The sequence below is a fragment of the Cervus elaphus genome, chromosome 11, assembly GCF_910594005.1.
Source record: "Cervus elaphus chromosome 11, mCerEla1.1, whole genome shotgun sequence".
Taxonomy (NCBI): Eukaryota; Metazoa; Chordata; class Mammalia; order Artiodactyla; family Cervidae; genus Cervus; species Cervus elaphus.
The window spans coordinates 11,659,478-11,684,470 of record NC_057825.1 but is presented as its reverse complement, the minus strand read 5'-3'; the positions used below and the strand labels follow the sequence as shown (position 1 = coordinate 11,684,470).

The following is a 24,993-nucleotide window of genomic DNA, read 5'->3' as shown; positions in this document are numbered from 1 at the left end:
TAGGATTGTGGTTGGGATCATTCACGGTATGCCTCGTATATCTATAAAAGGTTATTTATTCTGTCTAGCTTTTACTCAAAAAATTCATAATGCGGATTACACTGAGGGTACAGCTATTCACAAGACAGGTTGTCTCTGAAGTCATGCTCCATCCAGGAAACATCTTTGAAGCTTATAAGTCATTCAGAGTGTGTGTGTGTGTGTGTGTGTGTGTGAAGTTAGGGAGGAATAGGCTTTTTTCCTGCTTGGGTTTAAGGACAGGAGAGTGTGTTGCCCTTCTGCTTGGTTTCAGTGAAGGAGGAACCAGCAAGTGCCAGAGCATGAGATGTTGAATCCATCTCTGAGATCTGCCCTGGAGATCACAGATGTTTCTCGCAAGAGGCTTTCCAGACCCCAGAAGAACCCACCTTTGGCTTTTGAGACCCCACGCTTGACCTTCTCTGCTGACCTGGCCTTTTGGTACCTGTCTGGCCCAGGAGGCTGGGCGACTGGTTTTGCGGGGCACACTTGACACCTGGTGAGCCCTAGACGCCAGGCGGCTGCCTCAGTGGCTGCTGCACTTGGTTAAGTATGAACTCCAAGAGGGACAACCAGAGTCCAGGAACACTTCCCGCCTGCCCTCCCCGCGGCGGCGCCCCTCCCAACCACATCACCGAGAGCGACTTATTAACTCCTTTCAGACACGGAAACTGCAGCTGGGAGGGAGGAAGTGACTGGTCCTAGGTCTCAGAGCAGAGAAATGGACTAAGTTCTGATTCCGGGGCTGGGGCTGCTGCTTCAAGGCGGGAGAGATACATAGTCCTCCTGAGCACCGGGAGCAAGGAGGGGTGGAGAGTGAGGGGAGGCAGAAAGAAAGAAAGAAGAGAGTGTGGGAGATAATGGTGAGAACGACCGAGGAGAGAGGGTAAGAGAATCAGCATCACGGAGGCAAAGAGAGAAAACAGAGGCGCCGCGAGCAAAAGAGCTGGGGACCGCGGGAGGGACTGGGAGAGGAAGGGAGACAGAGAACCGCGACAGAGACCGGGAGATGGAGAGACACACGAGGAGGCGGGCAGAGACGGACCGGCGGAACGGCCCGAGCTAGTGACAGTGCGGGGCGAGCGCGGGGGGAGCGCGCGGCGGGCGCGGGCGGGCGGCGGGCGGCGGGTGGGAGAGGAGAGGCCGGGATGCGGCGCCGCGCGGGCCCCAGCCCCCGCCAGGGCCGCACGCGCCCGCAGCCTGATGACCGCCGCCCCGCCCGCGACGCCGGCCGGTGCGGACCCGAGGTGGCCGGCAGCTGGCGGCGCGGGGCGGGCCGGGAAGCCGCGAGCCCCGCAGCGACGGCAGCAGTGCCCCGGCTCGGCGGGCCCTGATTGATTTGTCAGCCAAGGGGATCCGCGCGCCGGGTTCTCGGCTTACCCGGGCGCGAGGCCTCCCTCCCGCGCCTCGCCCGGCTCCCGGGCCGGTCCCGCAGGCTGGAGCTCCCCGCCCCCCGCCCCGGGCCCCGGCGCCCCTCCTCGGCCCCGCGCTCCGCGCCCCTCCTCCGGCTCGGCCGTGTTCGCCCGCGGGCCCTGGGGCTGCCCGCTGCCCCCTCGCCCCCCCTGGGCACCGTGCCAGCCCCCCCGGCCCTAACCCTGCCGCTCCCCGCCAGCCCTGCGCCCCCTCCCCTCGCCCCTCGGCCCTGGCCCGGGGCCGCCCGCCGAGCCGGCCACACCCGCGGCGGAGGACTCGGAAAGGTAAGAGGGCTCCTCGGCCGCCCCGAGGGGCAGGGGGCTGCGCCGGGGCCGCGTGCGGACGGGGGCACGGCGGGCAACCGCGGGCCGGGACTGGAAGACGCCGCTGCCACCGAGCCGGGATACGCGAGCCCCGCGGGCCGGGAGGGCGCTGGGCGAGTTAGAATCGCATCGGAGGACCCGGTGGGAATTTATGGGTGAGAGAGTTGCCCGTCTTTCCGCCCTGGAACTCGGGGGTCTCTCTCTCAGACAGACGTCTCTGCCCGTATCTTTTATCTTTTAAGGAATTCTCCTCCTCTCTCACCTTCATCTCAGGGTCTCTAAAAATTTATGGGACCGTTTTCCTCTGTCTCTTTTAAGGAATCACCTCTTTGCCTCTTTCTTTTTCAGGCAGGAATCTCTTCTCATCCCGTTCCCCAAGTAAGCATAGTCTCTCCCTGCCCCATTGAGAAGGATTTTCTTCCTCTTTCTCACTCCCCAGTTGAGAAGCAGATTCTCTCTTCTCACAATTTACCACCGTCTTCTCTCTTACCCATTATGAAGGCTAGACTTCCTTCTCTGTCACCCTTTCACACCGTTTAATTCTGAAGATGCTGACTCCATTTGAGTTTTCAACGAGGGGATGGACCTGTCTTTTTCTGATGCAGGAGCCAGTTATGGGCACTCCTCACCCAAAACAGGTACTAGCCATCCCCGTTAGCCTCCAGGCAAAGGGCAGCTGCCCAGGTGAATGGGGCATCTGTTTTCCGGGGAGAGGAGGGAAGACTTCACCCAGAAACAAAGAATTGAGACCAACTGAGACTGTCCCAGCCTTTTCCAAGATTGAAGAACCCCAGCTTCTGGGCTGAGGGCCCACATGGAGCCTCCCTCCCCCACCCCTTTAACTTTAAAATAGTTTAATGAACACAGAGAGAGAAATCATTTTTTTTTTTTTTCTGCGTGGTGAGCAGTCTACAAAGAGAAAGGGGAACGGAGGGAGAGGGCTTTAACTCTGATCCCCGCAATTAGTTCCCTGGGAGTGGGAAGGGGGGCAACCTAGGAGCCTCAGTTCTTCAGATACAAAAGCATTTAGATCGCTTTAGACCGGTTAATCCTGAGTCTGGCTCGGGTCTCTTTTGTTTCCCAACTCCATTGTGGGTTTTGTGCAGTTTCTCTCTGTTCGCGTGATTGACTAGCCAATGGATGGTAATTATCCAAATGTCCCCTCTGTCCTTTGACTGACTTCTCCGTATTATGGGCAACTGTCATGCATTCTGTCATTCCATATCATATTACATGTATTATCATATGAAGTCTCCCCCCCCCCCCCCCCCCCGCATATAAAGGAGGGAGCTTCTGCCCAGATGCTGCTGCTTTTAGAAGGAAGGGCCCCGAGAAATTTGTTCTGGGCACAATTCGGAATACAGAGCAGGGGACTCCAGAAATGGGAGGTTCTGCAGGTAATTTGTTTTGCTGGCTGGGGGTGGGGGTGGGAGGTGGTCTCCGAGGTTGGGGTTAGAAAGACTGTGCTGCAGACTGAGCAGGCTTGCCAGCTGGTATTCCTCTGACCCGATGATTGGAGCGGTTTCGACAGACTGGAGAAACTTAGAACCAGTTTCTGGTATTTTGACCTCAGAATATCAGAAAAGTCTGCAGGGCTGAGTCCTTTTTGGGGATATTGGAGCTTAGTGGCATGTGCTCAGGACATGAGATCAGCCCTTGAGATCCCAAAATATACCCCTTCTACTTGTGTCTCTTCCTAGGACAAGCCTTTTGCACTCTTGTTCCCGTTTCCTGCCAAAGAGACTAGGGACAGAGGAGCCAGCCCGGTTTATTCCAAACCCCTAGTATCTGATGCTGAATCTCGGAGAAGGGACAAGCTTTTCCAATGATGCTTTTTTTTTTTTTTTTTACAGATACACTTAGTGCCCCTTGGTGCAATTGTGCGTGCCATCACTTAAGAGGGAGGCAGGATTTATAACAAGGAGGCTTTGCAGATGGAGACTCTGGGGTCCTCTGAATCTGTGGGCAGGACTAGCCTTTCTTCTGCTAAAATGGGGAAAAAATGTTTTATTATTACAGTGGATATGAAGTACCACCCAGATGTACAGCCTCACAGTTAATTACCTTGTTCTTCATCAAATATATGAGCAATAAACTCTCCAGGAAGGGAGGGGTGTGTGTGTGTGTGTGTGTGTGTGTGTGTGTAAATAGATGAAATCAGGAGAGAGAGAAACTAACACTCTTTTTAAGACCACAGAAAAAGATAGACTGTTTTATGGGGAGCTTGATACACTGCTGAAAGGTGCTTTGAATTTTTCGATGATCAAATATACATGATCAAGCTGTGCATGTTAGGGTGTGAGGTGCACTGATGGTCAATGGCTATTGATCAGGCTGTTAAGTGTTTCTGCTCAGTTTTATAAATATAGATGGATCCCAGATGATTTAAAGAATTGGATAGTTAAGAAACTGGCATTCTACATTTCTTTGGAGAAGGGGAAATGGTTGGTCAGTTACAAAAAACACAAACCATTGTTTACTCCTCCCCCCACCCCAACCCCCACCCCACCACGCCTTGTAAAAGGAGAACTTCATTTGCCAGGGGTGTTCACGAACTGAGTAAAAATATTCCAAGTGTTTTGTTTGGGGTCTACTCAAAATAGTCACTTTACTTGAGCATTAGTCACAGGCTGGGAGTCTACCTCCCTCTCTGTCTCTGTCTCTCTCTGACCCACCCATCCACCCCCCAACACACAGAGGCAACCAGAATTTTGACCCAGACTGACATGCTGCTGAAGAGATGGGGAGAGTGTCATTTTGGGGAGTAGGATCCAAGGTCCTTAAAACCCTTCTGGTTAGGAACAGGGTGAACTGGCCACATGGCTTTTCCAATTAGCTGATTTCTCACTAAAGATTTTTTAGAAAAGTGTGGGGGACATGGAGGGGTGAAGATTTAAAGATAACCTCTAATTGGTCTGGAAAAATTCAGTGAACACTTAGACAACCTCTCTATTTCTCTTAGATTCTCTCTCTCTCTTTCCTCCTCTTTTTCCTGTCTCTTTCACTTTGCCTCTAGAAATTAAAAGTGGACTTTGAAAGGAAGAGACAATGAGGAACAGTTGAGAAGGGGGAGAGAAGAAAGCAAAGTCTTTATTTTTTAAAATTGTGTTGCATGGCAGTCTTATTTGTAATCATCCAATTAGCTGTTTTGTAAAAGGTCATGTTCAAGAATATCAGCCTTTACCTAGATCAGTGAAACTTAAGCCTACAGACAATTTATAGTTACGTTTTGGTTTCACATCTGTAAAAGAGAGTGTGGATTTTAGATTTTTCTGTCTGGAAATACCTTTTCCATCTAAGAGCCCCTCGCTAGGGGAGCTCAGGCATTCCTATTGATAAATCCTCCCTGAAAATGGAACTGAAATTGGCATCCCTCAACAAAGTTGATTCACCTAGAAATGGATGAATCAGTCCTGATTGGGTGGACATGCCCCTTCACCTCATTGTGCCTGACCTATCACTTAATTAATCTCTCCCAGATGCAGAGCTGTTGACAATGCCAAAGATAAGCAGCATTTTGAACAAAGCAGAGAGCTTTTTAAAGCACAAGGCACAGGGAGGTTTGATGCTCTTAAAAATGTGTAAATCATCAGCATTTAGATGGGGTTTGTTATAGCTGAGACTCAGAGATGGTCCCATCTTTGCTAGAAACTTTCTGGGCTTTTCTTTAACCGCTGGTATCTATCTACACTCATTTTCTACCTTTCTTTTCTGTCTCTGGATCCCTTCTTCCTGCCACTCCCTCTCTCTGGATTCAGGCTATCCACGGCTAGTTTTCTCAAGATTGTCCTCTGCCTCCCAGCCTTGTCCCTGCCTCTTCAGATGCTTTTGATAGTATTAGGGCTATCGAGGTGGTCAGCTTCGAAGGCTTTGGGTGACAAAATATTGACTGCATTTGCTAGTGCCTTAAGGAGGAGGACATTTGTGCTGCAGGCACCTTGGTGACATACAGGGAATAGTTCATTAATTAAAAGACTTGCTAATTGCTGCTTGAATTACTATACAGAGAGAATGAAATGAGTTTGTAAAAAATGACAATTTGGGGAATATTTTTTTTTTGCCTCGAACATTTCTTATGAGCAGGTCCTAGAAAATGTGTTGCTTTTACTCATGCCTCTATCGTCAACTATTCAATTGAGCTTCAATTAATGATAATATATGGTCTGGGATCCTTACTGGGCTGACTGATGGAAGAGCTTTGTTGAATTTGGTGCAGGTGGCACTGTTTAATAAGCACAGGAAAGAGTGAATAATGTAGTGCTTGCAAAGAGAAGTAAATGCAAAATAGATCGCTCTAATTATGGCAGCCCCCAGAAATGGAGATGCAAGCTGAAATGGCCAACTAGCCGGGAAATTCCAAACAGAGATGATTGTCCCCTGCCTTTTTACTTTTGAGGACTGATGGTCGCTTAAAAGTAAATTTGGATGAGCTCATCTGCTTCAACACAAGCACAAATTCAAAATCTAGGTCTGATGACCTATCCACATTTGCCTTAACTGTCTAGAAGCCTTTACCAGATAGTACAATTCAGCTCTAAAACAGGGCCATCTGAGCATTCCTTCCTGCAAGAGATCGGCACAAGCTCATTACTACCCGTCTTCATGCTTTACTGCAAAGTGTCAGGAGATTCTGTTTTTGTTTTTGTTTTGTTTTGTTTGAATTTCTTTATGCCTGGGAAAATGAGTCTATTGGAAATCAAAGTGTGAATACTTGAGCAAACAGAATTTCCCATATACCTGCAAGGGCCCGTAATGATTTTCATTCATGCAAAGATAATCGATGGAACATTAGTTGTTTTAATTAATGGAAGAATAAAAATGGGGGAGGAGGCAAGAGGTTGGGCTTCGGTTGAAGCTTATGTGGGAAATGACTCGTTCCTCACCTAAGGAGACAATGCCAGCTCCCCAAATAGCAGTAGAGGTTTGCTAATCAAGCCAGTGGAAAGTTGGGCTGGGGTGGAGAAAGGGCTCTGCTGAAGGCGCGGGGAGAGATGGTGGCCTTGCTGAGCATTTCCCTTCCGTGCAACCTCACTGCTCCCCTCGGAAATGTACCACCTCACAGGAGAACCTTCTTCCTTCCCAGGAAGGTGTGATTTGTGCTAGGAACCAGTATGTTTTGTGATGGTAAAATAGTGCCAGTGGCTGGGAAGCCAAAATCAACATTCTTTAGCCGGGATGTAGGAAGGGCTGGGGCTGAATACTTGTGAGCTTCGGGAAATGGGCTGACAGACCAGACTGCATGTGCGAGATGTGGGGCAATCCATATGCAGTAATGTGTCCTGTGTCTGCTGAGTCTCTGGTTGAGGACTCATGGGAGAGCCAAGTCCAGCATCTTTAGCCAAAACCCCCTCTTTTTGTTCTATGGAAATGTTTACCAAATCCTCCTCCAGTCTAGTCAGCGCTGGCTGGGTACCCGCGTCGATTAGTGTATGTGAAGCTCATAAAATGTTTATGAGGGAACCTTTGCTTGGAAATAGAGTTTAGGGGTGTCCTGCTGTCAGAGAGAGTGGCAGAGATGTCTCTGAATGGAGAAAAGACTGTGGTAGGAATTTTTCCAGGCTCAAACGCATGTAGATACAAGAGTTCTCAGTCAAGAGTTCAGCTGCTTCCTCCCCCATCCCCACTTTTTTTCCCCCATACAATCTTCCTGATTTTCCTTTTAGCAAAATGTGGTTCCCTGTGTGAGGAAATTCATTGCTGTTAGGTGTGCTCCTACCTAAAAAGCAACCAGACTAACAGAATGAGCAAAATTCTAGGACTAGGGTCCCTTCTAGGACTGAGTAGTATTCTGGGTTAGGTTAAGAAGAATTACTCTCAAGCAATGGTGGTAGGTACACCAGTTTTTAAAAATGACACGTTGCAATATTTACTTTTTGTGTGTGCTTCCAGGGCAGTTTGCATCTTGCATGGAAATTAGAAGGTAGAGAGATGCAATTAGCTATTGTGTATTTTGTTAAAATAGTGCTTTCAGAATAATCTGATCTGACAGATTTACATTGTTGACAATGTGATTTAAGGGGACCCAGATACAAACTTTCCCCGCCCTAATCAATAATGGTAAATCCTCTGCTGAGATGAACACTCTCCAGCCTAGTATATTCATATTTCTTTTGCCGATTTCCTGTAATAAAATTGAACATTTTGTCACCACTTTGAGAAACACTGCCAAACACCTTAAAACACATGTCACACGCCAGCAGCCCCTCATTTCCCTCCTCCGGGAGTTTCTACATCTGGAATCATAATCACAGATAAAAACCTTGACAAAATTGCATCTGAGCACATTCCTCTCCGCAGCCCTTACTTTCTCATAACATTTAATACAATATTAATACCTGCTACCGAAAGGCAGGAGGGAGAAAAGGGCTGCCAACCTCCACGTTTCCTGATGCATCATGTTCAAACCTGAAATTCACACTTCGTGTTTCATTTTAAGTTCAGCGCATTTAACAGGGCCCTAGAGAGAGGGCCCTGGTTAGTTCCCCAACCTGCTCAGCTGACGCCCTGGGAGGCGGTTTCGGAACTGTTCAGATCGCTGCAGGGATAAGAGGAGGAGGAATTGGGCTCCTCTCTGCCTGAGTCGGGCCAAGCCATTTATCTATCAACAGACATGGTGTTCTTCCTCGAAAAAACTAAGGACCAGCTAATTTATATTGTCAGTAGGAGTAACCAGAAGATTTTTGGTAAGGTTTGACCAAGGCAAAGAGTTGATTTCATAAAGTGGCCATGCCTGAGCTGATTTGCTGCTGACTGACAGCCTCTCACATCAGTATAAAACACTCCCCTCTTTGCCTTCCCTGCCCATGCCTGGGTAGAAGGGGGTCATTTTTGAAAATATGGAGCTTTTCTGCCATCCTTGTGACTCAGCTTCACCCTATCTCTTCTTGGAGATGTCCACAACCCCACATTCCTGCATAGTGGCAAGGAATCATCATTCCTCTGCTAAGCAAACTCAAGACAGAGGTTAGAGAGAAGGGGAAAGAAAGGGGAGCTTTCCCCACTGGGGGGTTCCTGGGGGCCTGTGTGATACACTGGCAGTGGGCTTTCAGTTGGTGGTAGTTTTGTTCAGTCCATGCCATTCTCTACTGAGAATTAGAGTCAAGACAGACCCCAGCAATCCCAGGGAGCCCAACCAGCAATGATCCCTCCCTTTTTAAAGTTTTTAACCACCAGGTTTTTGAAATGAATAACTAGCACCTCTAGTAGCAGCCTCACTGTAGAGAGACACACCCCCATAAACACACACACACACACACACACACACACACACACACACTTCCTTAGCAAGACCTATTTCACAGTCGAGCAAGATATATAATTTGCTGAAGGGTGCAACCCTGAAAACAGGAGACATTACACTTTACTCAGGGAACGGAGGCAGGCAACTGGCCCTGTGACTGCAGCCAACAGCTTTAAGAACACAGTTCCTCCTGCTGCAAGGCAGAGAAGAAACAGTTGTCTTCGCCTCTTTCTTCTTTGCAGTTATTATCCAAAAGGCTTTCCCCACCCCAATCCCCAGAACCATCCTCAGTGTTTCAGGTCATCCGTTGGCTATGCCCAAAGGGGGTCCCCGGCAGGCCGGTCTGGGGCCAAAGAGGGCGGCTCCCCCTGCACGGAATCCTTCCCTGGTGGCTCCCAAATCAGGCGTTTTCTCTGCCTGCCTTTCCCTCGGGAGAGACTCGAGAGGCTGCAAAAATCTGGGCGCCCGTTCGCTCGCTTGTCAAGAAGCAAACTGTCTTCACATTCTCCAAGAGCAACATCCCTGCCTAGGAAAAGGAAAGAAGAGGCAAAATAAATAAAACCAGTTAATGTTGTAGTTAACTTGCAAATCAAGTAAATCTGTTGGTGCCGTATTTGAGAAATAAACCATCAGAGCGTCACAGCAAACACACACTTCTGAACGTCTTCATTTTGATTTAATGGTATATCAGCGTCAACTATCGCTTCCTCTGCTGGTACACACGGCCTGATGCCGCGGGAGGAGGGTGCCCATGTTTATCACCGAGTGAGATGACTAATTACACCTTGTCAATCACCGGCTATGAAGACATAAAACCAGCGCGCACAATGAAGTAGTTGCCTGCAGCGTCAATTAGTTGGCGATTCGGAGGTTATTGCGTGGCCCTGCTTTGGCCGCCTCTAATAACGGGACAGAGCGCCGGGAACCGCGCACTGATCAATCACCCTCCTTCCGCGGCTGCCCGGCTCCCGCCCCCTCTTCCCCCGCCAGGCCCGGCCTCACTTTCTCTGGGCGGCATGTGCTTCCTCCCTCCGCGGCCCCGGCTCCGTGGCGCCGGCAGCCCCGGGAGCCCCGGGAAGTTTGCGAGCGGCAGCTCCGCAGCCGGCAGCCCGGAGCCCCGCAGCCTTCGGGGAGCGCCGGGGCTGGTGGCCCCTTTGTTGGAAGAGGCGTGGAGGGAGAGCTTTTGTTCTGAGTTAGTCACGGTGGCCGGCTGGAGGCTGCTACCTCATTATGCGCCGGGTCTGCCTGTCTGCGAGGAAGCAGATGGTGGGGAGGTAGGCAGCGGCTAGAGTAGCCAGACCTGAATTCCGTTCACCTGTCACCTCCCACAGAAGGCAGGTTCAGGCGACCTGGGGAGTCCGTTCCCCTACCTGGGGGAGGGGCGTCGAGGGGCCTCCGTTTCCGGCGCTTCCGAAGGTTCCATTTACCTGCGGATGCTTGCTCCCCCCACCCGCCGCCATCCTCGCGGCTGCGGCTTCTTGCACCGTGTAAATGTCACTCACGTGTCAGGATGTGTGTTTACAGCCTGTTCCTCTCCTTGTTTAGTCTCCGCGGACAGGGCTCAGCGGTTGTGCGACGTCCCCCTCGCCGCTGGGGGAGATTAGCAAAGTTACCGGCCTCTGAACTCAGGGCTGGAGGGGGGCGGGAGGGGCGCCCAGATCCCGTGGCGGGAAATGAAGTTTGAGCCCTTTGCCGACCCGAGCGCGTCCCAGCCAGACACGGAGGGATACATAGGCGGGCGCACCCGGCGGGAATCCTGAGTGCCAGGGAATTCGGGGTCGATCGGCGGTGGGTGTGGAGTGTTGGTCAGAGAGGTGGCGAAGAAAGCGTGTGCGTACAGACACGGGGGAAGTGAAGAGCCTCAGGGTGTGTTTCCACCTTTCTGGGGAAGCCCGCGGCAAGAGTACCCGAGTGTTCCTCCCCCCGCCCTGCAGCTCCGAAGGGATCCAGCCCCTCGAGTTCTAGGAAACGTATTGCATCCTTCCAGCTTGGGCACAGAGCTGTACCACAGACAAATGCTCAAGTGTTGTTACAATTTTCTTCCTACCCGTTGGGCAACCTCCCGATGAACCCCGGTGACTCCCAGATTAGATTTTCATTCCCTCCTTTCTTTGAAGAAAGTGCCCCAGATGCGTCAGTAAAACATGCTTATGTGTACGCGTGCAGGCGTCAGTGTGCCTGGGCGCTGGCCTTGTGCAGGCGCTAGAGCACACACGTCTGTGTGAACACTCGCGCACGCGCATCTTTGCGTTGATGGTCCGTTCCTCATTTGAGGGCATCTGTGCGTGTACACACATTCTTGTAACTTCGAGAGTTTTGCAAATATGCAAAGCATGGCCTCAGAGAGTCCTACGCAGGGATCTCCATAGAGTTGTCTGAGAGTACCTATAACTGCAATTTTCCAGTGTATAGATGCATCCTCCTGCCTGGCATTGTATACTTACACTCGAGGTGTTTGCCAACGAAGATGAACATGTGCATTTTGCACAAATGAACATGTCTGTGCTTGGGCATTACAAGCTCACATGGAGTTGTTTGAAATTTATGTAAGACTTGTGTAAAAGTATGTTTTGTACAGCCTCAGTTCTATGCTCTGTAAGGTAGACTACACAGATCCTGGCTAGCCCCTTACCTCCTGTTGGCAAGCTAGTCACTGCACACGAACCGCCTCCAAGGCAGAGCCAGGAGACTGGGATTCTGTAACTAAGTAGCTCATTCAGTTTTTACCTACAATCGCTTTTTATTACCTAAATCCCTCTTCATCACCCATCCCGTCACTCCCAAGAGTCTCTTGGGGGAGCTTGAAGTCTGGGGCTGGGGGTGGTAGTTGGGACTCTTGCGGCAGGCCAGGTTGTTGAAGTGCTGCAGCCAAGCTGCAGGAAGGATGCCCTTCAATAACTGTCTGTGGCATGAGGCACCCAGCGGACAGCGCAATGGGCCTGTGGTTTTTAAGAACCTCGCTGATGTCTAATGTAGCTGAGTGGGAAAGTTTTTAAAGGGAAGAAGAGAGGAAAGGAAGGGATGAAAGAATTTCCCTAGTGCCTACTATGTTCCAGGCATTTTACATTCGTGATCTCTTTCGCTCATCACATCCACGTGGAGAGGGCTTTCTTGATCCGCACTTAAAAGATCAGAAACGGGCGTAGGGAAGTTAAGTCACTTGCCGAAGGTTACACTGCAAGTCAGCGGCAGAACTAGGATCAGAACCCATGACTTTCTAGTTCGTAAAGCCACGCTGGCACCCACTCTTCCAGGTTGGAGAGAGAACAGGAAGGGCGAGTGGGAACTACACGCCAGGCCATTAATTGGGCCGTAGCTCGCTTGGAGCCAGGGTAAGCTGACTGGCCGCCCTCCCCGGGAGCCACAGCTCCCGCCGGTTTCTGCCGCTCTGGCTCAGCCGGGTCCGCGGGAGGCCTGCGCGGCAGTCCGCAGCCGCGCGGCAGTCCGCAGCCCCGCGGCGCGAAGCCCGGGCGGAAGGCAGGACTCGGCGGGAAGCGGCCGAAGGCTCCCCGAGCTCTGCTTCAGGCCGGCCTTCCCAGGCCTCCCCAGCCGGTGCCCGAGGGGCGGCTCCGGGCCGAGGGATTACCCGAGGGAGCCTTTCCTCAAGCATCTTCTGGCGGCTGCGCCTTCTTAGGATGGAGACGGCGGGGAGAGAAGGTTTAGTTTTCCTTCCCGAAGAAAATCGCAGCAAACTGTTTGTAGCTTAAAACTCCAAACCCCGCGCTCCCCCTCCTCCCTCGCTGGCTCCCGCCCCCGCCCCCCAGCCTCGCCCACCAGCTCCCACCATCTCGTCGCTCCTCTCCTCCTCTTGCGGTTCCCCTCCCTCTCGGGTCTCCCGCCTTCCCGGAGCACGCGCTGCCGGGGCCCGGGGTGCCGGGCGGCCAATGGCGCGGCGGCAGGACGTGATGTCAGGCGCGGCTGTAGAAAAGGCGCGGACGCTTGGCTGGCGCGGACTGCAGAGCCGGGGCTGGGCTCGGCGCGCTCTTGGAGAGCGTTGCGCGCGGCGGGGCCCGCGGCCGGCGGCTCCTCCTCCCACTCTGCTCCTCCTCCTTTTTCTCCTCCTCCTCCACCTCCGCCTCCTCCTCTTCCTCCTCCTCCTCTTCAATTCTCCCGGTGTCTCCGCTCGGCTCGCTGGCTCCGGAGAAACCCCTACTCCCGTAGCCGACCCAGCTCCTAAGCGGGTCGCCTTGGGCTGGGGGCACACCCCGGGGAGGGGAGAGGTCCAGGCAGCTGGGCCGCCGCGGGCACCTAGTCGCTCCCCAGTGAGCCCAGACCGCAGCCGTCGCCGCCTCGGGCAGAGTTTGCGCTCCTGCTTTGCGCCCGGGGCGCCGAAGCCGGGCGGGTGATGCCCGCGGCGTGAAAGCGCCCGCGGCGGGCGCCGACCTCTGCCCCGGTCTCTTGCCCCCTCCCGCACCCCACCTCCCCCCCTACCCGCCCCGTGCCCTTGTGACCCTGGCTTTGGCGCCGCCGCCCAGGCGCCCCGCGATGTAGCTGCCCCCGCGCCTCGGCGGGAGGCGTCCTGGCCCGCGGGCGCCCGGGGCCCAGAGCCCGGCCTGGGGGCACAGCCGAGCTCGGGCGGGGCCGGGGCCGCGGTGGCGATGCACCGGGCCCGTTAGCGCGGGGAGCGCCAGGCAGCTGAGGCGGGGGGCAAGCCCTCCCGCGGAGGAGCCGCGCCCCCGGCCCCGCCGGTCCCGCCGCGATGCTGTTCCACAGCCTGTCGGGCCCCGAGGTGCACGGGGTCATCGACGAGATGGACCGCAGGGCCAAGAGCGAGGCTCCCGCCATCAGCTCCGCCATCGACCGCGGCGACACGGAGACGGTAGGCGCACGGCTGCGGGGTCCGGGCCAGAAGCTGGGACGCGGCCGGATCGGTCTGCGCCTTTGCTCTCCTAAGTTTGGGGGCACTTTGGGGAGTGTTCTTCGTGCCGCGCGGGACTGGACGCTGGGGATCTGCGGACAGGATGCAAGGCCCGTAGCTCCCGGCTCACGGGAAACCCGGCTGCTGGGGCGGAGGAGGGAAACAAGGTTGAGACCGAAATTTCACACCCTAAAGGTGGAAGAGAGCATTTCTCCCGAAGTGGGAGCGAAGTCCTACCCGCCGCCCGATGGCTCTCTTTTCACTTCAAGGGGCTCTTTGGTCGCCAACCCCGCGCTCTCCTCCAACGCTCGGCTCTGGCCGCCTTCGGCGCGGGGAAGGACGAACCAGCCCCGCAGCACCGGGGTCTCCAGCCGACTGGAGCTACTTTCCGCCTCCTGGCAATCGGGGTTCCTATCCCAGCGCAATTTCAGGGGTCGAAGTCTTCCAGTCCAGCGCTCTTCGTTGTTCGCATCTCGGGCCTCCTGGCTGGCCCCACTCGGACCGGTTAGGGCTGGCTGTTCAGGCTCTGGCCTGGTTCTTGTGGAAGGAGAGTCCATTCGGATCTCCACACCTGGCTCCACCAGCTCAGCCCCAAATAGCCAGTTCCTTGCCTCAGACCTCCCTGGGGGCCAGACAAACAGACACTGCCCAAGCCAGGCCCCGCAGTGACCTTTAGAGGCCAAGGAGGTGGGGAGCAGCAGCGAATCTTCTCTGCTTGGAGTGCGAGAAGAGAAGCCCCAGTGCCTCTGCTTCCAAGCTCTTCTTCCGGAGTTGTACCCACTCAGCCTGTCAGTTCGGTTAGGAGAGGATTTGGATTGGGCCTGTCCTGCATTGGGAGACTTTGAGGGTGCCCATGCACCCCACTCACCCTCTCTCAGGACCTAAGAGGGCCCCAGCCAATGTGGCAGAAGTGGCAGCCCCGCGCTATTTGCCCTGGCCTAAACCTCCGGTTTAAGAATCCAGAGATCACTGGGGTTAGGGGCCGAGAACTCCACCGAGTCTGTGGAGAGGAGTCTGTGTGGAGGGTGACTTTTATAATGGTCATCTTATTCCTTTTCTTGGGGCCCAGCAGAGTGGCTTCTTTAAGAAACAGTTTGGGGAGAGCTTTTGGAGGGCTTGGCTGAAGTAGCCATCCAGTCCCCCAACGAAGCTTGAGCCCTTCGGGAAAAGAGCAGAGGGGACAGGAAGAGGGGGAAGTAAGGAGGAAGGTCTGGCCAGGCCAGCAGCCGGTCCCGGGCCTGCGACCGACTTGGGCTGCACGGGCGGACCTGGGTTCTGAGCCCCTTGGATATGGGCCTTTTGGCGTGGAGGAAGCGAACCACACACCCTGGCAGCCACCCCGCTGCGTTTAGGGCTAGCTTGATCCCCCGAGGGAGCTGCGGGTGCGTGCCCGTTTCCCGCGGCGCGGCGGCGGTGGGGTCGCAGGCTGACGCAGGCGCTGCGGTCTCGCGCCTCCCTCCCTCCGCAGACCATGCCGTCCATCAGCAGTGACCGCGCTGCGCTGTGCGCCGGCTGCGGGGGCAAGATCTCCGACCGCTACTACCTGCTGGCGGTGGACAAGCAGTGGCACATGCGCTGCCTCAAGTGCTGCGAGTGCAAGCTCAACCTGGAGTCGGAGCTCACCTGTTTCAGCAAGGATGGAAGCATCTACTGCAAGGAAGACTACTACAGGTAGCCCCCATCTCGGGACCCACCGCCCTGGGGCACCCAGGACCCCTGGTCTCGGATGCAGTCTTGTCCCAAGGGAGGGTTCTCTACGTAGGTTCCCCCCTTCTCCAAGCCAGTACAAATTGGGTGACATCCTTTTTAAGCAACAGTCTGAGGGAACTCTTGGAAAGATCTGTGAAGTGTCGGTGGGGACCCAGAGAAAAGCAGAAGCTGCCCTCTTTTTAGCTTAGACCAAAAATAAGCTTGAACTGGGTACCTTTCTCCCTTTGAAGTTTCTTGGGTCAATTGGAGGGAGCTGAAACAGGGACCCCCAGACCCAGGCAGTCTGGACTGGTGTGGAACAAAGTTGGAAGGAGAGCTGGGGATCAGATTGGGTGCATTTCCGGGTCTTTCCTGGAGATGGGAGTGAAAGCTGGTCAGGATTGAAGAACCGGAATCACCAACAGGCAGGCTCCAGGCTCCTAGGTTCTCCTCTCCTGGTTTAGGGTTAGGTCTGCTTATTTCAGCCCCCCCCTCCTTCCCCTGCCTCTGTCTCTTTCTCCCTGTCTCCGTTTCTTAGGAATTAATTACAAAGGTCTGTAGGATGCCCAGGCACTGGTGTGGAGGGCAGGGGTAGAGATTGAGGGACGGATGAATGGGAAGTTTCCCTTACTCCTGAGCAAGGCTTTCCTAGGGCTTGCTCAGACTCTGGGTAAAGTAAAGCCTTTGTAGACACGGAAATGGTTAAGGGAAACTATATTTCAGGGTAGGACCAGATCTGGGCCAAAATCTAGTTCCCTCTTCCCCCATCCTCCAAGTTAAGACCCAGTTGCCCATCTTGAGTGGATTTCTGCCAGTGGTACCAGCGTACCTGGAGGAGGGGTATGGGGAGTACCCAACCGTGTGTCCCCACAGTCCCTCCCTCGATGGTCCCTACAGGCGGTTCTCTGTGCAGCGCTGCGCCCGCTGCCACCTGGGCATCTCGGCCTCGGAGATGGTGATGCGAGCTCGGGACTTGGTTTATCACCTCAACTGCTTCACGTGCACCACGTGTAACAAGATGCTGACCACGGGTGACCACTTCGGCATGAAGGACAGCCTGGTCTACTGCCGCTTGCACTTCGAGGCACTGCTGCAGGGCGAGTACCCCGCGCACTTCAACCACGCCGACGTGGCGGCTGCAGCGGCGGCAGCCGCGGCGGCCAAGAGCGCCGGGCTGGGTGCAGCCGGGGCCAACCCTCTGGGTCTTCCCTACTACAATGGCGTGGGCACAGTGCAGAAGGGGCGGCCGAGGAAGCGCAAGAGCCCCGGGCCTGGGGCGGATCTGGCTGCCTACAACGCTGGTGAGTGCGAGGAGCCTCGAGCGCCCCGACGGGTTGAGGGAAGGTGCATGGCGTCAGAGGCTGAGAGTGAAGTGAATTTCAGTGTGCTGTACATGTTTACTTGCGTCACTGTGGGTACTCCAGGCTTTAGCTTCCCCAGGCCCACCAGATGACCTGGCAGAAGTGACATTAGCTCCCTGGGCCCCAGCCTGTGTGCCCTTGGCTGGAGTGGTCTTGATGCTCTCGGTTTAGTACCTTGAAGCAGAGAAATCTTTTAGAGGGTTTTTGTCTTGGGCCTTTTACCCATTTGGCTGAGCAGAAAGTGCAAGTATGGAGAAAGCATGGCAGAGCCGACACCAAACAGGCTGTAGGTTGGTGTGGCTGCGGGAGAGGATCTGGGGCGATGGATGAGCAAGACTGAGTGGCGGGGGTCCCAAGAGAAAGGACTGGTGGTGGCCCGGGGCCACCGAGCTTGGCCTGGCCTGTGGCCAGGTCATGTAAAGTGTGCTGTGGGCGGCAGGCTCGGGAAACTTGGGCCCAGGAGCCTTTTGAGCAAAAGCGAGCTGTAGCGTCCTGCCCGATCCTCCTGCTCCACTAGGTCTCGGTTCCCCCCCGCCCCTGGGGTTCTTCTTCCGAGTCCCGGGTGACAGCGGGGCGCCGAGATAAGAGCTGCGACCCTCCAAAGCCGGCGCCTCGGGAAGAGACCAGGAAGGCCTGGCTTTGCGCCGGGTTGGGGTGGAGGGCTTGTTTCGCATTTCCGGCGTCTTTGAACCCTGGGTCGTTCTGGGAGAGGCTCTGCCCCCTCCCGCATCCCTTCCAGCTCAGGACAGCTGCAGCAGTTCTGAGGCCCGTCAACATCTGCCCGAAGTCTGCACGGCCGGGAAAGGTTTATGACTCCCTGGGCTTCTGAACTTGATAGAGTTTATTTGCAATTACTTTCTTTCTTTCGTTTGTGATAGAATCGGATTCAGAGACTTTGTTTTCTTCCTCCTTTTCCCCTTAGTCTAATGCACAAGTGGAAACAAAACAAAACCAAACCTCTGAACTGTGCGGAGAGGGCTGTGGTGGGGAAGAAGTCAGGATTATTTTCATCTTTAAAAATCTGAGCTGGCATGGGCAGGGAGTGGAGAATGATAGGCCAGTGGGGGTCCCCTATTCGCTCCAACGAAGTTGTTTGTTTGGTGATCGTGGGGCATATGTGTCTTGGTGTGCGGAGCTGGGAGGAAAATACAGCCCCCAGTCTGGTAAATGGTGAGGTGGCTGCAGCGAGGTCTGCAAGGCAGATTTAAGATTTGTTGAAAGCTCTGTGAGAGATGCGGCTCTCCAAAACTTGCATCCCTTGGTCACCCCCAACCCTGAACAGACTACCCTGAGTCCAGATCAGGTTCCCCAAAACAAAGCGGGTCTATTTATCAAGTGCGGTTGGCCTCCAGTAGAAAGCAGCATGCGGGCTGGGCCACAGGACTCGGGATGGGTGGGGAGCGGGATTATGTTTTCCCTGGGCAGACAGGTTTGCAACGGAAAGGCAGACGGTACAGCGATTTATTTGTGCTTTTTGCTGCTCCTCCACCTTCCCTGAGGAGGCCGCGCCACTCAGAGCAAGATGTGGCTGAAGGCTGAGTTTCAGAGAAGCTGGCACCTCTACAAGTCTGCCCCACGCATGCTTTCTCCTCCTTTTCTCTTTGGTCCCTTTCTTTTTTTTCTCCTTTCGGGTCTCTAGGCCCCCCTTTCTCTCTGCGTGTGTCTCGGGGTTTCTCAGTTCCTGTCTCTTTCTCCATCCTGGTGTTGGTGTCTCTGGCCTTGGCCCCGGCTTTCTAAGCTGGTGGAACCCGAGCAAGGCGCGCCGCTCGTGGCTGTACGGATTGCTTACTCCGGGCTCCCGGGACTAGATTGAGAAAAGTGGGCGCCTCCTCGACAAGGCCTCCCACTCCCCTCCCTGCACCCGCTGAAGAGAAAGGGCCACAGTGTGGGCCGCGGGCAGTTGGGACTGGAAAGAGGGCCCCGTGGAGCGTCTGATTTCAGTGGTATGTCCGGGCAAGTGTGTGTGTGTGTGTGCGCGCTCGAGCGTGATTCCGATTGTGAGGACTCGAGCTTGTTGGTGTGAGTGTCCCACACCCAGGGGTCCAGCCACACCGACCCCCTGCAAAGCTCATCGCTGTGGCGGACAGTCGGTGGAGGAGCGGCGGCACCTTACTACCGGGCAGTGAGCTCCGGCAGAGTTGGGAGGGGGCGCCGTCGGTGCGCCCGGCCCTCGCTTAGGGAAGGACAGTTGGAGCGGCGGGGCCCGCAAGGTCGGAAAGTCCTTCCGGGGCGGCCCGCCGCGGCTGGTCCTCCTCTGGCAGCCCCGCTGGTTCGAGATCGCAGCTCAGGTTCCGGAGACGGAACTGAAACCTACCCCACCCCGGCCCCGGGCGCGGCAAGGCGGCCGGAGCCGGTCAGGGGCCCGGGCCCTGCGCTTTGCGTCCGAGTTTGCGCGCCGCGGCCACGGGAGTCCCGCGCGGACCGGCCGGATGCCCAGTTCTCCCCTAGCCCCAGCTTTGTGTGTGCATGTGTGTGTGTGTGTGCGCGCGCCTGGCGGCGTAATTACTGATTTGATTCCAATCCATTATTTAGACAATTGAACCTACAATCTCGTCTTTAGTAAAATGAGGCGAAGTCAGATTTGATTACAGGTTCAGTCCCAGCGACAAGAGCTCGAAACCCGATGGGTTAATAACAGATCACGAGTAAATTATTCATGATTTTACGAGCTCTTTAGCTCCATTGAATCGGCCTAATTGAGAGGAAAAAAAAAAAAAAAAAGGAGAGCGAAAGCTTGGTCCTCCCCCTCCCCTCGTCCCCTTGCTCCTCCCCGGATCCGATCCTGGGGAATCTCCACCCGGCTGGGAAGCTGGGAGCCAGAGTGAGGGGACCTGGGGCAGCAACCGAATCTGGGCCCAACAGCTGCTCCTTTGCCCCTAGTGCCGTCTCCTGCCCCTGCTGCTGGCCTGCCTGGGCCTCCCTACCTTGGGCCGAATTCTTTTCTGCCCTCCCCTCTTTTTCCCTCCTTCCCCTTTTCATCCCTACCCTGCCTGTAGCGGCTTTGAAAAAGCCACGCCAAAGGGACCCGGCCTGCCCAAGACCGGGGATTCAGTTCCTTAACCTGGACCCTTCACCACACTGCATCCCTACTGTTTCTGGGCCTTGGTGACCCCTCTGGCTCTCTCTGTGTCTCTCCTGATTTTTTTCTGTCTTTGTAACTGTCTGTCTCTGGTTCTTCCATATCCACTGCTTTCTTTTTCTCTGCCTCTCCTCTCTTTTTTCCTGGCTCTGTCCATCTTTCCCGGTCCCCCCCGCCCCACCTCTCCTTTTCTCTCCATTCTCTCTTTTTTCTACATCTGTCTCTTTTTCTCCTTTCTCTGCCCTTTCCTTCTCCCTCCCCCAACCACCATCCCCGCCCCCCCATCTAGGCCGAGCTCAGGGCACGTCCCTTGGGTGCGTGGGGCGCCAGGGTCCCCATGGAGCTCATTAACAGCAGCAAGGCCCAGGCGGGGGCTGGGCGGAGGAATGGGCCCAGAGATCCCCTGTGGGGAGGCCTGCCCTACCCCCCCAACCCCCCCAACCCCCCCAACCCCCCCCCCCCCCCCCCCCGTGGGCTGGGGACTAGGGGCTAGAAGAGGGTCTCTCCCCACAGCGGGGGGCCAGGGCAGTTTCCATGGATCCCATTTGGAGTCATTCTCTGATCCCCTTTAAATTGCTGGATCCCTATTCTTTACTCTGGGTGCTCTCAGGGAGAGTAAAGCCCAGCTGGAGAACTTGGGCGCCTGGTTGCCTGTTGGAAGGGGCCTTTAGGAGGTGTAGCCACTTGCTGACAACTTCAAGGTTAGGGATAAGACCTGCATCTTGCACACTTTTTCTGCAAGGGATTACTCCTCAGTTGGGCAGGGGAGGAGTAGGCCACCAGGGGAGCAGGAGTGCTTCTGAGGTAGTATTGCCAGATTAAATGCAGGACTTCCAGTTAAGTTTGAATTTTGGGTAAGCGATAAATAATTTTTTTTAGTGTAAGTGTATCCCATACAACATTTGAATTTTAAAGGAAAAATACATTTTTTTAGTGTAAGTGTATCCCATACGATGTTTGAATTTTAATTCAATGAATAATTTTTTTAGTATAAGTGTATACAGTGCAATATTTGAGTTTTTGGCAAACAACAGATTAGTTTTCAGTATAGGTATGTCCCATGCAGTATTTCAGATATCATTCTAAGAAATTGTTCATTGTTTATGTGCGATTCAAATTTAACTAGACAACCTGTATTTTTATTTGCTAAATCTGCAGCTCTATTATGGGCATGTGATGAAATAGGAGATATATTCCCAGCTGCCCACTTCAGGGGGGACTGAATTAATCTCCTATGAGACACTCCCCAAAGTAAGATCTTATATGTGGGATGGCTCAGGATGTATTGAGGGGATCTTGGAGAGGGGTCCTGCATGTCCCCACCAGGTTGCTAAGCAACTTTCTGAGGCCTGAGGTTTCCATCCCTGTCCCCCACCCCCAGTGCCTTGCAGGCATTGGCAGCCCCAGCTGGGCCCCTTCTGGATAGGGACACGCTCCCCAAAGAGTCGTGCTTCATCTCTGCCAGCCTTTGTGGTGCAGGGGAAAGAAACACCAAGGAGGCGAGAACTGCAGTGTTGAATCTGCGCTCAGCCTTAACCAATGGCGTGACTTCATTTCCCTTCATGTTCGTTTCCTCATCTTTAAAATGGGGTGAATAGCAATAGTCACCTCCTGGAGCAGTAGTGAAGCCCTCCCCTCCTCCCCATGTATGTAGGGCCAAAGGCTTACACTGGGTGTAGAATACATGTTAATTTCTTCCTCCAACTTCCTTCCCTTTCTGGCTAAGTACTGTGCCGCTCTTCGAAATTTCCAAAGATTGCTTAACCTCTCTGCCTCATTCATCTCATTTGTAAAACTGGGAAGCCGCTGTCTCACAGGGCAGTGGTGAGGATGAAGCTACAAACTACAGTTTCCAGCCTCCAGCCCAGCGCCTCCGGCCCAGGGCTAAGGGGTCCTGCAGTACTTTGGGTGTGGGAGTGGAGAGATGAAAGCGAGCAGAGGGTTTGGAACATGAGTGGAAGTCTATGACTTCTAGGTGCCTGCCCCTGACACTGTGTGGGGGCAAGGGGTGGGGAAGACTGCAGACTGCATTTCTCCTTAGGAGTTCGGGGAGAAGTGGGAAGATAATGGGCCTGCTGTGTCCGAGGTAGAATGATTTCCCTTTAGGAGCCTCAGTTTCAACATCTGTAAAAAGGGAGGAAATAATGCTTGGCTTAAAAGGTTGTTTTGAGGATGAAAATTTGCATGTAAAGCCCATTAGCACATCTTGTGGAGTTGAATGTCATTGACAAGTTGTTGTCATTACTATTTTTATTGTAACACGATGGCTCAGAATGTTTTTTGGAGTCTCCTAGAGCTGGGTTTGAATCCAGCATTTCCTAGCTGAGAGACCCGGGGTAAATGGCTCGACCTCAAATTCCCCTATAAATCTATAAAATGGGATAATATCTCCATCTCAGTGGGGTGCGGCACCCGCAGTGTGGTCCTGAGGCTAGAAACATTTGGCGGAGCGTGGGGGTGGGTGTGGACTTTCAGTGTAGTGGGGGGGCCTGGCCAGGAGGTTCACCTTCGGCTTCTGCCTTCCCTCCCCAGCCCTGAGCTGCAACGAGAACGACGCGGAGCACCTGGACCGAGACCAGCCATACCCGAGCAGCCAGAAGACGAAGCGCATGCGCACCTCCTTCAAGCACCACCAGCTTCGGACCATGAAGTCTTACTTTGCCATTAACCACAACCCCGACGCCAAGGACTTGAAGCAGCTCGCGCAAAAGACAGGCCTCACCAAGCGGGTTCTGCAGGTCAGCCGGGCCGGGGCTAAGGGTGGGGGCCTCGGTGGCGTCAGGACCTGAGGAACCTGTGAGGTGGAACCCCACAGCGGCTGTGGGCTGCGGAAGGACCTTCCGTTCTATGTCTGCCTATCTGTTTATCTTTCCCTGTTCTTTTTCTCCATCTTTCAGTCTATCTCTGGCTGTATTTCACGCTTCCCCACACCCCCACCCCCGCCCCCGCAACTCTGAGGTCTTCTCTCTCCTTCCGTTTCTGTTTTGTGTCCGTGTGTCCCGCTGTCCTTTGTCTACACAGTCTCTTTTCTTTCTTGTAAGCAATTCTTAGTTGCTATTTATTACTCAAGTGACACACAAACATGTTCATGTTGTAAAAGGTTCAAGCATTTCAGATAAATCCAGAGCTCCCCTCCCCACCCTGGCCCCTTATACCGCGATGCCCGTCCAAGGCAACTGCTGTTAGCCGTTTGCTCCTTCTGCTGCTTGCTCCCTGCTTGCTCTCTAGTTTCTCTCTTTCTTTCTGTCTCTGGATTTTCCTTCTGTTTCTTTGTTGTTTCTTAGACTCTCCCAGAAGCAAGGTTTGGTAAGGGAGAGGGATTAGGGCAGATCCCCTGGGTGGAAGTAGATGGGTGCCTCTGAAACTGCAGCGTTGCTCTTGTATGTGAGTGTGCTCTCTTGAGAGAGTGGATCCAGAGCTTTTACCAGATTTCCTAAGGGTCCGTCCATCCCCTCAGAGATGTTAAGAACCTCCTTTGGGGAGTCCAGGGTGACCCAAATTCGTGACGGTGTCCTGGATCACCAATTTTTAAATCTTCAGCTCCTCCTCTTACTCATTTCTGTGATCCGGGGCCTTAAATCACTTAACCCCTCTGAGCCTCAGTTTCCTTATATATGAAATGGGCACAAAAATTATCTACACTACAGGAGCTATTGAGATAATGCCAAGTGCCCATCAGGGTAGCTGGCACTTAACCACTCAGTGGATGGTGGGTGAGCGTAACATTAACTAGATTCATCAGTTAACATATTATAAATAGTTAATAGTATAAACGATTATTCTGGTGGCTAGAATTCAATTTCCCCATCTGTATAATAAGGTGGGAGAATATCTCCCTTTATAGCCAGTGTAACCAGGTTATTCCTCAGACCATGTGGTTGTAGGGATAATAATGCACATTTTGAGGTAGGAAAATCGAGAGAAGACGTGATCTGACTGTGGTCTCACAATAGGAGGAGTGGTGCTGGGATTTGAGTGCAGACCAGTCAGACCCAACTTCCAGCCCCCAAGTCTTTGAGGACGGAGGGCCCCGGGGTGGGTGGCAACACCGGTGGGTGAGGGGTCATGACGACCCTGAAGGCTGTGAAGCCACCCTGTTTTCCAGCGAGTCTGTTAGGACTTTGGGAAGAAAAAAAATTGGGGGGGGGGGTGACAGAGGTGGCCGGAGGGGACTGTGACGCCGGTGAGGATCCACAGGTCTCCGGAGACCGTGGAATCCGGGCGCTCAGCGCGGCGCACCACGAGTGGGGTCTGGGGCAGCTTGGTCTCGCCAGTTCGGTGACGTAGCGGAGGGACCTGAGGGCCCGCCAATGGGACGCCGTTGCGCCTCTTGGGCCCGCCCCTCTCCCCCTCCCTCCAGAGCTCCGCGAACCTCGCGGTTGCGTTTGGGTCCGCGTTGCCCAAGGGTTTCTCTGGCCCAGGCTCGAGAAGAGGCTGGGACCCTGCCGCGGCCCGGCTTGTTGGGGTCTCGGGTCCCGCTGGTCCATTTCCCTCGGACTTTTCCTTTTGGGGGTTAGATCAGAGGACCCTCCTTGGTGCCCCCTCTGTTCTTCAGCCCTGGGGAAATTTGGACTGAGGATCTGCAGTCGCCACCTTCTCTCTGGTTAGTAGTCCTTCCTTTCTAAGATGCCCTTATGGTGAATTGGTGAATCCCATCTTTCCATCGAAAGGATCCGTGAATCAAGCCCTTGGAGCAGGCAGGGGCAGGAACAGGGACTTGAAGTCAGGCAGAGCTGGTTCCCTTCTGCCTTCTACTCAATTGGCTGTGTGTCTTGGACAAACTAATTACCTCTCTGAGCCATAGCTTTCTCATCTGTAAAATGGGCACCATTAGGGTGCACACACCTCCACACTTAATCCAGATTAAATGAAATAAAGAGTAAGCACCTGTAGTTGAGTCTGAATGTGGAGTGAGGAGCCAGTCTCTCTTGGCCTTAGTAAGGCAGGTGGCTTGATTTAGGAGTGCATTGCATTTCCAGCATAGTTACCGCTCATCTGACCAAATACCTATT

The 24,993-nt window shown here is 54.1% G+C and overlaps 1 protein-coding gene across 3 annotated transcripts in view; it reads left to right on the top strand.

Annotated features, from left to right (window-relative positions):
* The first annotated feature begins 756 nt into the window (after positions 1-756).
* Positions 757-24,993, top strand: part of LHX2 (LIM homeobox 2) — a 32,613-nt gene continuing 8,376 nt past the window's right edge. The window contains exons 1-4 of one of the 3 annotated variants that reach the window (XM_043917747.1): positions 757-904; positions 15,321-15,523; positions 16,439-16,842; positions 22,514-22,719. In XM_043917747.1, coding sequence (XP_043773682.1) covers positions 15,324-15,523; positions 16,439-16,842; positions 22,514-22,719 — 810 coding nt within the window. In that variant the 5' untranslated portion in view covers positions 757-904; positions 15,321-15,323. Of the gene's footprint in view, positions 905-1,147; positions 1,716-12,801; positions 13,814-15,320; positions 15,524-16,438; positions 16,843-22,513; positions 22,720-24,993 lie in introns of those variants that run through there. The other 2 variants (XM_043917748.1, XM_043917746.1) reach the window with 2 other exon arrangements.